This window comes from Vulpes vulpes, chromosome 1, assembly GCF_048418805.1.
Source record: "Vulpes vulpes isolate BD-2025 chromosome 1, VulVul3, whole genome shotgun sequence".
NCBI lineage: Eukaryota > Metazoa > Chordata > Mammalia > Carnivora > Canidae > Vulpes > Vulpes vulpes.
In genome coordinates this window covers 163,211,232-163,224,812 of record NC_132780.1, presented here as the reverse complement: position 1 = coordinate 163,224,812, position 13,581 = coordinate 163,211,232, and the positions used below count along the sequence as shown (strand labels likewise).

The following is a 13,581-nucleotide window of genomic DNA, read 5'->3' as shown; positions in this document are numbered from 1 at the left end:
CAACTCTTAGGTATATAAACAAGAAATTTATCAACTTATGTTCACAAAAATCAGAGCATTCACCCATGGTTTAGTCTTTAGCTTCCTGAAAGCTGTTTCTCTGCAGCTCTTTTCCTTATACTACAAGGGACTATTTTTACTATACTCAAGTGGAACTCCTTTTGTTGTACTAGCATCTGTATTTAACATTGATTTGTGAAATTGCAATTTCCTGAAACAAGTTTTATAAGTGCATTAAATAATGATTTTGGGGTGGAGCAAAACTGGATTACAAAATTCCTAATGATTATTGAATATTAGCAAACATTCCCAAATGGTAATGCTAAGAGCAAGAGATTAAGATTCCATGCCTCATGGGGCATCCATGGGTGGCTCAGTAGGTTAAGTGTCCAACTCTTGATCTCAACTTGGGTCTTGATCTCAGGGTCTTGAGTTGAAGCCCCATGTTGGGCTCTACATCCACTTACCAAAAAAAAAAAAAAAAAAAAGAAAAAGAAAAAAGATTTCGTGCCCTTGAAAAATATATAGTGAATTCCTAAAACAAATTTGGAATAAAAAATTTACAACTTTCTGAATTACCTAACAGTAGTTTTTACAACTTGATGTGTTACTCCCCTAAAGGATAAGCACAACAACATAAGAAATACCTTGAGAAATCTAATCAACTGGGCAGCCTGGGTGGCTCAGCAGTTTAGTGCCTGTCTTCAGCCCAGGGCATGATCCTGGAGACCCACGATTGAGTCCCATGTCGGGCACCTTGCATGGAGCCCACTTCTCCCTCTACCTGTGTCTCTGCCTCTCTCTCTCTCTCTGTGTCTCTCATGAATAAATAAATAAAATCTTAAAAATAAAAAAAGAAATATAATCAACTAAATTGCTTATTCAAAGTTCTCCTCTGAGGCACCCTAACATCTCCTTATTGAAACGTTTGTCTATATGTCTGTATTTTAAAACTTTAGGCCTGTATTATCTTTCTGGGAAGAATAAGAGAACAATTCTTGCAGAAAAAAAGCAGTCATCAAATTAAACAAAACAAAACAAAAACAAAACAACAACAACAACAAAAAGATCAAGAACAGGAAAGTGAGCCCAGGCAAACTCTAACATTCACTTTTTCAAAAGAATGAAGTTTGAAAACTATGATTATATTCTTTGTCATGACATGGACTAAATGTGGACAACTCTCAGAAGATTTTTTATAATAAAAATAAATATTTAGTACAATCATGAAAGTCATTTTTTAAAATGGTTGATTTTATTAACTTGCTTTTTTTAAATCTATTGTTTATCTTTTTTTTTTACACATGATATTTTAAAGGTAGGCATGTGCAGTTTTCACATTTGAGAAGAATGAGAAAATGGTAGGATTCTGTTTTTCATGGTATTGCTGATATTTTCTATAAAATACTCTTAACTTATTTTTTTACACTCTTAACTTATAAAACCTGACACTTTTTGTGAAAATAAAGATTAACTAGAAGTGTAGCAAGTTCATTTTTAGTTTCTATATTTCTAAAACAATCCCTCTCACCCAACCAAAAAAGAAATACTGATGAAAATTTATGGGAAATCCCAAAGAAATTTTACTTGGATGATTCAAGGAAGCTGATTTACCAACAACAAAGTGTTCATGTTATCAAAGGAGTTACCTAAATTTCATACTCCAGCACCAAATAGAGAGTAAAAACAAAGTCAAAAGCAATTTAAACTAACTGTGGGGAATTCTACACTATTCCTATATATTTAGGCATGGAAGAGAGCTTTCAGGGAAATAAGTAACCATAATCTTACCTATGAGAGTATGCATTTATATAAAACGCTCTCCTATTATAAGCTATCACATGTGTCAATTGCAAAGTGATTATGACAGCCATTTTCCTTATAAGCAAGTACATAATCCTTCAAGTTATTAAGAGAGGTGATTCAGGCTAAGTGAAGTTTTAAAATAAAATACTGCCAGTCTGCAAAAAATATGATCATTAATACTTTTTGCTGGACTTAATAAAAGGCATATTTATATGTTAGCTATCTTTAGGTCTTCATATCATACACATTAGTATTTTAGTCATATTTATTCACCAATTTAACAGACTAAGCAAAATTCCTTATTATTTTATTGACCAAGATGTAGATTGTTTTTAGAAACATTTTATTTACCCTTATTCCTTTTCCACTCACACCAACACAAACACTATAAATTATCATTTCTTCACCAAAAATAAAAGAGCTCAGAGAAATAGGAAAAGAACCAACAATCAAGCACTTTGTTTACTATTCAGTTATTCTCTTTAACTCAACTAAAACAAAATCTGGTTTCAGTTTCCTTGGATTCAAATGGCAATTCCTTGAACAACTTCAACAGACTGAAAAGGGTTTCAATGAAATTATGACAAAGTACTTAAAAATAATTGGTAGATATAAGCATTCTAATTAAAGAAAATAACTGAAAGCGATTGTATTTTATAGGTCTTTCCACTCCATTTTTAGCCTGAGAACCACAAAATGTACCTGAATTCTCATTACACGGTCAGTAATCATAATAAGTACAAAAAAACCTACCATTACGGGAAGTGTTGCCCAAGCGACAATGAGTCTGCCCAGCCCTAGAAGAGTAACTGAAGCCTTATGCCACCAGGCCTATAAAGCACCAGCATTATTATTTACTTAAATGTTTATTCTTTAAAGTAATTTAAAATTATCTACATTTCAAATGCAGATTAACTCAAAGTAATATTCATTAAACCAAAGGTGTGATATTCTAGTTTGATATTTTTTCTAATACAGTGCATTAATATGTTAAAATAATACCTCCTAAGATGATCTCAACACCAATGGTGCAGGCAAACACATTTAGTGAAAACTAAGTATCCTATATAATTCTCAACCTGATTCTTTTCTCAGAGAAAAAAAACTGATGAACATATATTAGCATCAACATTAAAATATTAATGTTCAGCTTAATGTCGTGCTTGCTATGTATGCACTATAGTATACATCATTTAAATTTTAAAACAGTTGAAAGGCAGCTGAGTTGATATATTGAACCCAAAATATTCATTGCCTCAGTCTCATATTGGGAAGTTACTGAGCTTTGGGGAAATTGTAATTTACACCAAATGAAACTATATAGTTTACGTACAAAAGACAGGTTGACTGAACATTCTAATTGGATCCTCCTTCCAGTCTAGCCTCTGTGGTTTCTATAGCTGGTAAGAGTGAAAAGTGACCTTTTACTACCCTAGGAAGTGATTTCTATGCATGAGAGAGGAAAAAGGGGGCAAAATGTGATTCAGTAGGACAACTCTGCCACTTGTGTTCCATAGAAAAATCATTTTATTTTGAGCTTTTGATTTTAATTTGACTCATTCTTGGCACTAAACCAGTATATTCAATTTCTTCTGCAATAAAATTTCAAATCACCTGCCTATGCATCTACTGAGTGCTGAGAAAGGTACAACCTATTGGAGTTTGTTTTTCCAATGAGTTTATTCCATATTGCAGATGGAATCATCATCAAAACTCAGAAAGCTAAGAGGACAAATTGGTTCACAATGACTTAAGTTATAAATGACTTAAAACATCACTGTTCCCATGAACTCAACTACCCATACTTTACCTATTAATATAAAGCTCTGTAATGCCCCTAGATGTTCATTTTATTTATTTGTTTTCCATGAGAACAGGGGATGAGCTTTTCCTAGCACATAATTTCTTTGTGAAATTATAGTGACTAGCAAGACTAGGTGAAACATTCACTTAATAAAGTTCACAACATTATAATAACAAATGATAGAAAAGAAAGCATGGATTCTAACCACTTTGTCCTCCTTTGGGAAAGCATCCAAGGAAGCAGAGCAAAAAGAGAGGAAAAAGAAGAAGAGAAAAATAAAAATAAGGCATATATAATAAATAGATTTAAATAGAACAATCATGTATTATTTTAAACTGTTAAAACACAGTTATTTTAAAAAGTAAATGTTTACTCTGCCCCAAAGTATTCATTGTTCAGGCTTTCATTGAAAATGAATACATACAGATCCTGTATATATAAGAAGATATAAAAATTGAGTACTATAATTTCCAAAATTTTTAGAACTTGGATTATTACATGTATATTTAAAACATTATTCAGAAAGAAATCTTAATTACTATTAATATTATTATATGAATATATTTTTGATTAAAGATTAAAGCAGTGCTTTCTTTTATTTTGTTCTTCTGAATATTTTTTGCAAATGGGATGAGTTTAGTAAAGACAGATTGACCACATTAGGCTTGGATGTCTACTCCAAAGCAGAGGTACCTCTTAGCTCAATTTCTTTTAAACATGAGTTTAACCCAAGTAATTGTAATATATCAATAGCTAACTGTATTGTTGTCAACTTTCCTCAAACTATAAGTAGAAAGTTAAAAACATTCAACAACGTAAGTTCTCTGTCAGTAGTTACACTCTGCTGATTCGCACACTACTACTTATTGCCCGTACCTTTCAAATTGGACAGTACCCCTATACCAAATGGTTTGTTAAATACTTTGACTATCATGCCCAGGTCTCATCTGTGAGAATTCATTTCAAACCAGTGCACTTAAGAACACTAAAGAAGGGATAATTAACAAACAGGTCTTGTGTACCTTTTTATGTGCCAGGTGCTATTTTAACCCAAAGTTGTTTTAAAAAGCTTTAACATAACATATGAAAATTAACTAAAGAACTTTTAGGAGGAAAACTTGTTAATCAGAATAGCACCTAAAGAAAAATTAAATAAATATCATAAAGACCTAGATTTTAATTATCATAATAATCATATACAGTAATTATTATTATCCAGTTTCATAGATAAAGAAGCTGTTGTTCAGAGAAGTTAATTATCTTCCCAAGGCCACGAAGATAACAGTGGGCTCACCTTAAACTATACAATAGATCTATTTTACTGAATATCTTAATTCCACTGGAAGAGATTTTTAGAATACCTTACTTGCAATTCAAATACACTACCAATGAATACAATGGTGATAGGGAGGTTGATTTTGATTTTGACTATGATTTTCTCAATTAGGAAAATATCAAAAGCACTTACAGCTTCCACATTATTTTTAAATATAACTTTGTACTATGTTAAATTGCGTATGTAATTAAATAATATATGAAATAACTTAGGGAAATACTGGGAATTCTTCAGGTACATGATAATCTTAACTGTTCTGTACTACATTGCAGATCTATATCAAAGAAAACTCACCCAGACATCCCTATAAATAATTCTACTGTACTATGATATGGATTATAATAAAGTACATTAAAATGTATTCTAAATTATTAGAATTTATTTAGTACTTCATCCATATTTAAGAGAACTAAATATGATTGTATATATTTAAAGCACTGGCTTACCAGAAGACCAGCTCTTATTTAATTAAGCCAAACAAGGAAACTTCATTGGATGAAACTAAATAGAGAAGTAAATAGAGAAGAAAATAGTGCAAAAATCCCCCCAATTTAAAAGAGTATGTTTTGACATACTCTTTAAATATCCAAATAATTTCCATTAGAGAAACTTAGCACTACATTACTGTGACAACAAATAGGAAATTACTCTCACAGAAGCTCATCATTGCTTCATACATATTATCTTGGTTTAATTTTAATGCCACGCAGTTTACCTTATATTTTACTTTCATTCAATCTGAGGCAGTTGCAGAAATGAAACTTTTTTTTTTTCATTTTACAAGAAGAACTGGGCATAATTACTTGCAAGAGTTTTATAATTCATGATACTAAATATATATTTACTACCTTCCTCAGAAAATTTACTCCCACAGATAACCTGTGGGTTTTGAATGGGAATTGTTTATTGAGATACATATGGAAAATACCATTTTTTGAATTGTTTTCATCACTGCTCCACTACTAGGAACCTCATGAAAAACAGAAAATGGGGACTGGGAACATGAACGTCTACATTTATGCCCAGGTGTGCTTTCTAACACTCATGTGTTTTCTGCTTGGGAGGTGCACTGCTTTTCCCTCTGCACTCAGAGTGCCTTGCACACTCAGGGAACACTCACGTTGTTGGATCGCAGAGACACGCGGCCTCCACAGCGAGCACAGAACTTGGTGCGGCAGTAGGAGCAGAGATGGCCACACCCATCAGCAAACTTTGTCTTATGACAGATTCCGCAAGTCGGAGCATCATCTTTGTGCTCTCCCTGGTAACGCCGTGCTTCTTCCCCTATTTTTCTCACTTGTTCTTTATAGCTTTCAAATTGTTGATGCAATCTCCTGGGCAAAACAGAAAATGGTAGCAAACTAAGTAAATGAAAGAAGACAAAAAACCAAAGCAATTTTTCCTAACAGAACAGTGGTATAGCTATTTGAACTAAATCAAAACATACAAGGCAATTTTGCCACTAATCTTACCTCCAACAGTAAAAAAATGTATTTGCGTGTGTTCCATTGGTTCCAACTGTGCTTACCAGCAATGAACCATATATAAATAGACTCTATATAATCACTGTTTTGATTACAAAACAGTGGGATTCATGTATCCACTTCATGCCTCCACTTCTTTGAAACATGTGGCTTTCAAAGAATTTGGACTGGGGAACTCAACAATTTACAATTATACTCATGTAAGTATACAACTGAAGCAAAAGTTATACAAAATCCTTAGTCTAACTATATATGATGTACTCTGGTATATTCTATCTCATTCTATTTTAAGTTTAATAGAGATTACTAATTAAAAAAAAACAAAACTTTGTCGTAGCAACTTGATTCCATGGCCCACTATTTGAGCATGATGTATACTTGGAAAAATACTGTTTTAAATTACAATGCTATGCTTCTGTCTTCCACAGAATATCTTCCTTTACTCCTCTCCTTGGAGATTATTTATATATTCAGTGTCTGATTTCATACAGTATACAAAATGTTACCTTATACATTATAATTGAGCTCACTAGTCTTTCCACATCACATGAAAAGTTCTAATCTAGGGGATCCCTGGGTGGCTCAGCTGTTTTGCGCCTGCTTTTGGCCCAGGGCATGATCCTGGAGACCCTGGATTGAGTCCCACGTAGGGTTCCCTGCCTGGAGCCTGCTTCTCCTTCTGCCTGTGTCTCTGCTTCTCTCTCTATCTGTGTCTCTCATGAATAAATAAATAAAATCTTAAAAAAAAGAGTCCTAAACTATACCTTGCTAATATTCAGATTTTTACATATTCCAACTTTCCTTGATCTATTTCAGGTTATATGTATGAGAGCTGTTACCACTCTTTATTTAACGCATGCAACCAAAATTGTTGAGATAAACCATTTCCCATAAGAATGACCACACTTAATATGATTCAAGTCTCTTCCTCTCCCCATCAGCCTAAATCCCCCAATCTTAGATTGCTACAAATAAAAACTGTTTGCTGTTCTATACAGAATACTATGACATTCAGTGAATCCCCCAGTAAAAGAATGCCTTAGTTTTGTAAATGAGAACTGAAAGAGTTGTCCCAGGCCTAACCAACAGTATTGGCTATTATGACAAAGGAGAAACCCCTGGGAAATTCATCTGTGCACCCGAGTGAGTGTGCTGGATGTGACTATTTCCTTGAACACAGAGTACGCACACATGCTATAGTTAATAGGCAGTTAGCTTGATTCCCTACACCTAAGATAACTGTGGGAACTGGTACTCCCTGGAAACTGAATCACAAAAGTTAACTGTTAGGACTGTAGTGTTTGAAGTACTGAGATTTCATTCTATTTTCCTTTTAATGTCAACACCTCTTGAACAGAATTTTAACGATTACTTTAAAAATTTTGAATTCTCTCTCCTGCTTTGCCAACTGACACTTTTTCTATTTAATTCCCATAATTAAAGCAATCATACTTGCTCTAGGAAATAAAGTAGTTTAGAATCTGAAGCCCTTCTCAACTTAAAGGCTAGCCAATTTCAGTTCCTAGAAAGAAATAGTGATCAAGCATATCTGATTGACTTGAAGAGTGAAGTTATTTAATACATTAAATTTTTTATACTTTAAGCACCATTAATCTAGGCTCAAGTTGGTAGAAAACAACCATGGACATCTATTATTTCAATAGTAACCTTACAAAATAGCATTGGAAATCTTAAGACTTCTATTAAAGAAAATAATTATTAAGGAGTGGGAACAAGGAAATACCTCCAATCAAAGAAACAGATATAAACTCTAAGCACAGAGAGAGTGCATGAATAAATATTGTGAAAACCAGCAAATCAAATTTATTTAAGTAAATATAAATGAGAAAGCCAGGCTAAGGAAAAAGTTTCCCTATAAACTTACTTTGTAATATAGTATATGATTTAGTATGGGTGTTGGCAGACTTAATATTTCTGCCACACTGTAAATATGTTAGACTTTGGGCTGTATAGTCTCTTTTGCAACTACTCAACTCTATTGTAGCATGAAAGTAGCTTAGATAATATGTAAATAATAAGCATAATAAATGTGGCTCTATGTTCCAATAAAACTTTATTACCAAAACAGACAGTGGTCCAGATTGGGCCCGTGGACCAGTTTGTCAGCTCTAGATTTAGTATATGCTCTATACTGAGGGGTAACTATTTAAAAATCCATTGTTTTTTTAAAAATTCAAACATAGAGGGGGCAGGCACCTGGGTGGCTCAGTGGTTGAGACTTTGGCTCAGGTCATGATCCCATTGTCCTAGGATCAAGTACCGCATCTGCTCCCTGTGGGGAGCCTGCATCCCCCTCTGTCTATGTCTCTGCCTCTCTTCACTGCGTCTCTCATGAATAAATAAATAAAATCTTTTTTAAAAAATTCAAACATAGAAGACTTTTATCCATCCTATAGGGCCCAATCAAAAAGAGCCTTTTATATAATACATACATGCGGGGCACTGACCACTGAGATGAAAACTTGCTCTGTGATGATCACATAGCATTTTATTTGGTCACTGACAGTATATATTTAACTGTATACTATTAGTATTTCTATATATATGACATCTTTCCTCTACCAAACAGTCAAAAGTATTAAAAATGCAGAGTTTACCAAGAAAGTTAAGACATAGACCTCCTGGATAGTAGTCAATACATACTTGCTAACTGGAAAAGTCATATACAAATATTTTTTCTTAGTCCATTTTGAGAAAAAACAAGTTCATACGGAGGATCATATATCCTGAAAAAAACTTACTGCCATCAAACACTGAAAATACCAGATAGGATATCTAAAAGAAGAACTTTTAATTATTGAGTTGGGGAAGAAGTATGAAGATCCACAAAGGAGAAAAATAAAATAGGAGAGTGGCCCTGAAGAGACCACTGCCTTTGTGACAATGTTGAGGCTCTGGGACCGAGAACTTAACTTTTAACTTTCATACAAGTGAGCAAAATAATGTTGTAGTTAGGTACCCACCAAAAATAATTGAAATGGAGTGTGTGATTGCCAAACTGGTAGAGGGAAAAACATGGAACAAGAAAACAGTCAACCCATAGAGGACAGGAGTTGAAACAAACACACACAGACAAAGCCGGACAGTTATAAATTATGGCACACAATGGTAGAAATAATCCAATACCTCAGGAGCCACACAGTACATGTAATGTAATGGACTGCAGCATCATTAAAAGACAAAAGCCAACATGTTAGATTTTTAAAGATTTAGCTAAATGAAGTTTAGAAGAGATATAACTAAACTGTAAAGGATATTTAAAAGAAAAGAGTGAAAAATAATACATCCCCATAAAAGAATAAGGAAAACAACAGCAACAACAACAACAAAACTGGGATCATATTTATGGCAAAAGGCATTACTAAAGATAAAAAGGTATTTTAAAAAGTATTAATTTCATTTCGTACAAGACAATTCTAAACCTAATTGCATATAATAACGTATAAAGCCAAAAAATGATAAAACTACTAAGGTAAAGAAATCCACCTTCATAGTATACTTTTATAAATCTGTCTCTCTCTGTAATTGACAGGCCAGACAAATAAAAAATAAATGATAGAGTATATTTAGACATTAACAACTTTGCATATTTATATGTATATGTCTTTTCCAGTAGAATAAAATTGTTAAGCTTATTGAGTACAGTACTTATTCATACATATTTATTGTGCTCAGTGGAAGAAGACTTTTTTTGCATACAGATATGAAATTTTTCAAGCTCTGGACCTCAAAAGTACTGAAAATGTTTTCTTTCTTAAGCTGAGCAGTGGGTGCATATTGTATGTTTTATTCTTTGTCTTTATATTTTACATTTATGTTATACAATAGGCTTTTGCATGTATGAAGTATTTCATATTTAAAAAAAGGAAAAAGTAAAAAAAAAAAAAAAAAAAAAAAAAAAGGAAAAAGTCAGTTCTATCTCATCAAATATCATTAAATAACAAATGAGTGCTATAAAGAATTGGAGAAAAACAATATATATGAGACAACATTGAAATCTACAATAGAGCTCACCATTTATGCCTAATTAATTTAAAGAAGAAATGCATATGTTTAAATATATGATAACTTTATGAAGTAAATTCCAATTTTATTGATGAGGAAACTAATTTTTGTAGAGGGCGGTGTTTTTCCTTCCCACCTGAATATATCATGAAAATTCACATACTTCAGGTCTTACCTGAGCCCATAGAAAGCATGGCACTTGCAAATGAAATGTTTCTGAATGCAGGACAGTTTATTACCAGGAAATGTCACATTGTGATTATGACTGGTTGATGGTACATGACCAGAAGCTGACTATGGAAAAACATAAAGCTATGCTGATGAAATCAGGCCATGAAACTTCCATAGACCTGTTATTTCTGCTCAGTAATAGCTTCATTTAGTTTTCAACTCCTGTACAGTATTTATTCCCAAACTCTCTTTTCTCAAACTTCTTCAAGCTACTGGGTTCTCCTAAAAGACTCAAAATACTATTTTGGTGATTTATGAACTCAATGTCAATTCCCAACTGAACAAATGCTTGTGCAGCTTAGGCTATGGGGTTTCCCAGGACACGACAGGTGAGCAGGCAGCAACATGTCCTTCTCCAGTAGTCCATGGCAAGAAGGTTGGTAAGATAAGGCTTCTCAATTGACGTATGACAGTGAGGATCCTAGGTTCTCACTTTCTCCATGGGACATTTTAGGGGAGAAGTTTTCTTCCAGTCTCTCTTCCAGTGGAAGAAAAACTCAGCCTTCAGAGTAGTTTGTAAGGATGGCAAATGCCAGGGGATAGTGTTCTTCTCCTAGAGAGATGTACCTAAGGGGCCTGGGGCAGCTCTTTGACAAGTGTTTGCTCCACAGCTCATAAGGCCATCCACACAAGCATCACTCACATCCTCCTAGAAGCTATCCCTTGGTGGCCTGTTCATATCTGTATACTCCTCTCATATATATTTAAAACTCCTTCCTGGTTTTGGCAGCAATCCATGTTTACACTACTTGTTTGGACATTCCCACAGGGAGAGAATTATTTTTGTCATAGGCTTCTTCCTCTCTTTACAGGTAGGACTCCCTTATTCCTCACTGAAAGAAAAAGTCCAACCAAAGTACCTCTAGACCCCTCTAACTTATTTCCCATTGTGTTCCTTTTTTATCAGCAGACACTATAAAAGAAAAAAAGGAAGGAGAAAAGGCAGAGAGGAAAGGAGGGAAGGAGGAAGGTATGACATTTATTATTCTTACTTCTTCAAAATCTACTTACTCTGTAAGCTTCTGCAACGATCATCTAAGCTGTCGGTTAAAAATCAAGCTTAATTCCCTTTTTTCAATTTGTATTCCCCTTACGTTATTCTGATATTTCACTCTGTCAAGATGTTGTCCTCATAATAAATTTTGCTTTTGGAATCAGGATATTAGTAGTGAAACCATAAACAGCATATTTACTTTTCGTATCTGATGTTTTAATGCCTTAATCCATATCAAATATGTGACAGTGTTCTATTATGAATAATAAATGGAAATACATATTTTATTATACAGTATTATAAATGCCAGTAAATGTTAGTAATGCAGGACTGCAAATGTAAAATTTTTTTTGTGAAATTTATTTGTATATTCAGAATTTTAGAATTAACACAATATCCTTATTGATTAGTAAGGTTGACAATATATATGATCACAAATCTCAGATTTAAATTATCTAGACAGAAAATGGAGTGTTATAAAATATGTAATATTATAAAAAGAAAAGCACTGGTACAAAAACTTTGGCTTTCTCCCAGGATGAGACTTTTTCCTTCGTTGTGTCACTGTAATAATCATTGCACTATTCTAACGCCTGTGTACTCAACTCAAGAAATTCCAAGATTCTTGTTGTAAACAAGGTGTTCAGTGATTAATGGCATATTTGAAAGAAATAAAGATGAATGCCTAAAAATCTAAATATCATTCTTTAAATGTCTAAAAACATCATTCTGTAAGTGCAAAATAATTTAAACAGAAAATTATTGACATTATTCCCTATTAATAAGGATTTGTTGATCACTTACTATAAATAAGGTACACAGCAAGTTGCTAAATGACCAGTAATTATAGAATGCAAAGAAATCTTTGTAACTGGCATAGTACCTCATTTATTTATATTTTGTATTTTTCTTTCCTCCATCCCCAAAATGGCCAGAAGCTAGGAGACAAACCACCTTTCTTCCTGGCTTTTCTTTTCAAAGTCTACACTAGATTTGCCTAGAATAGGAGGGGTTTGGAAACTAGTGTTTTGCAATTTCAAGAGCCTAAGTGGCAGGCAGGCAGGAAGATATAAGCTTTCCCTAAAATGAAGGAGGGGCAGAGACTGGGTAATTTAAGCACAGCACTCTAAAATGAGAATTGCTTTGGGATGTGCATACAATGGTGAGAAGGCATGGGTACTGAAAACAATAAGAATGGCTTCCTTGTTCCTTCCCAACCTTGGCACAGGACACATAAAACAGAGCATAATATAGGCTCCATGAAGTTAGTGACATGGAGACTAAAGCCAGGAGAGCTCTTCTGAAAATGTTAGATTGTTTAAGTGTCTCCAATAGACCTGGGGATGTCCAGGAGAAAGACCTGACAATGAATGAAATGTTTAATTTCATTAAACATTTTGCTAGCCAATAGGTTGGAGGCTTGCTGTAAAAGATTTTGACACCATACTCTATTGTCAAAAAATTCATACTAACCTCAACTCTAAAGCACAGTTCTTTATTCGAAGAAAGGTACAGCCTACTTAGGAAGTAAGTTATATGTAAACATAAATTAACAGTTTATGGCAACATATACCAAGTGACTGTTATGGAACATATACCATTCCAAGGAATGGAAGTAAAGTGTTCCACAGAGAGTAACCATTCTGGGTAAAATAGGGAGATTTCTTTGGTGTAGCTAGTCAAAAAACATTTCCCTAGGTGATTTACAACTTGGACTATTCCTGAATACTAAAAGTATGGCATTTGGTAATGTTAATAGAAGTACTCCAGCAAAGACATAGGAAAGCCAGGTGTAGGGCCTAACGTAATTTGATCACAAACAACACAATTGTGAATGTTCTCAAACTTCTCAAAAATGTAAGCTGAAATTAAATTCTCTTTTAGAGTCTTTATATATCAG

The 13,581-nt window shown here is 33.6% G+C and overlaps 1 protein-coding gene across 49 annotated transcripts in view; it reads right to left on the bottom strand.

Annotated features, from left to right (window-relative positions):
* The window catches only part of RIMS1 (regulating synaptic membrane exocytosis 1), a 471,964-nt gene that overhangs the window by 268,557 nt on the left and 189,826 nt on the right, over positions 1 to 13,581 (bottom strand). For 47 of the 49 annotated variants that reach the window (XM_072735185.1, XM_072735168.1, XM_072735249.1 and 44 more), the window contains 2 exons: positions 6,067 to 6,280; positions 3,816 to 3,827 (listed from right to left, as the gene is read on the bottom strand). In XM_072735185.1, the coding sequence (XP_072591286.1) occupies positions 3,816 to 3,827; positions 6,067 to 6,280 (226 nt within the window). The remainder of the gene's footprint in view (positions 1 to 3,815; positions 3,828 to 6,066; positions 6,281 to 13,581) is intronic. The other 2 variants (XM_072735169.1, XM_072735172.1) reach the window with 2 other exon arrangements.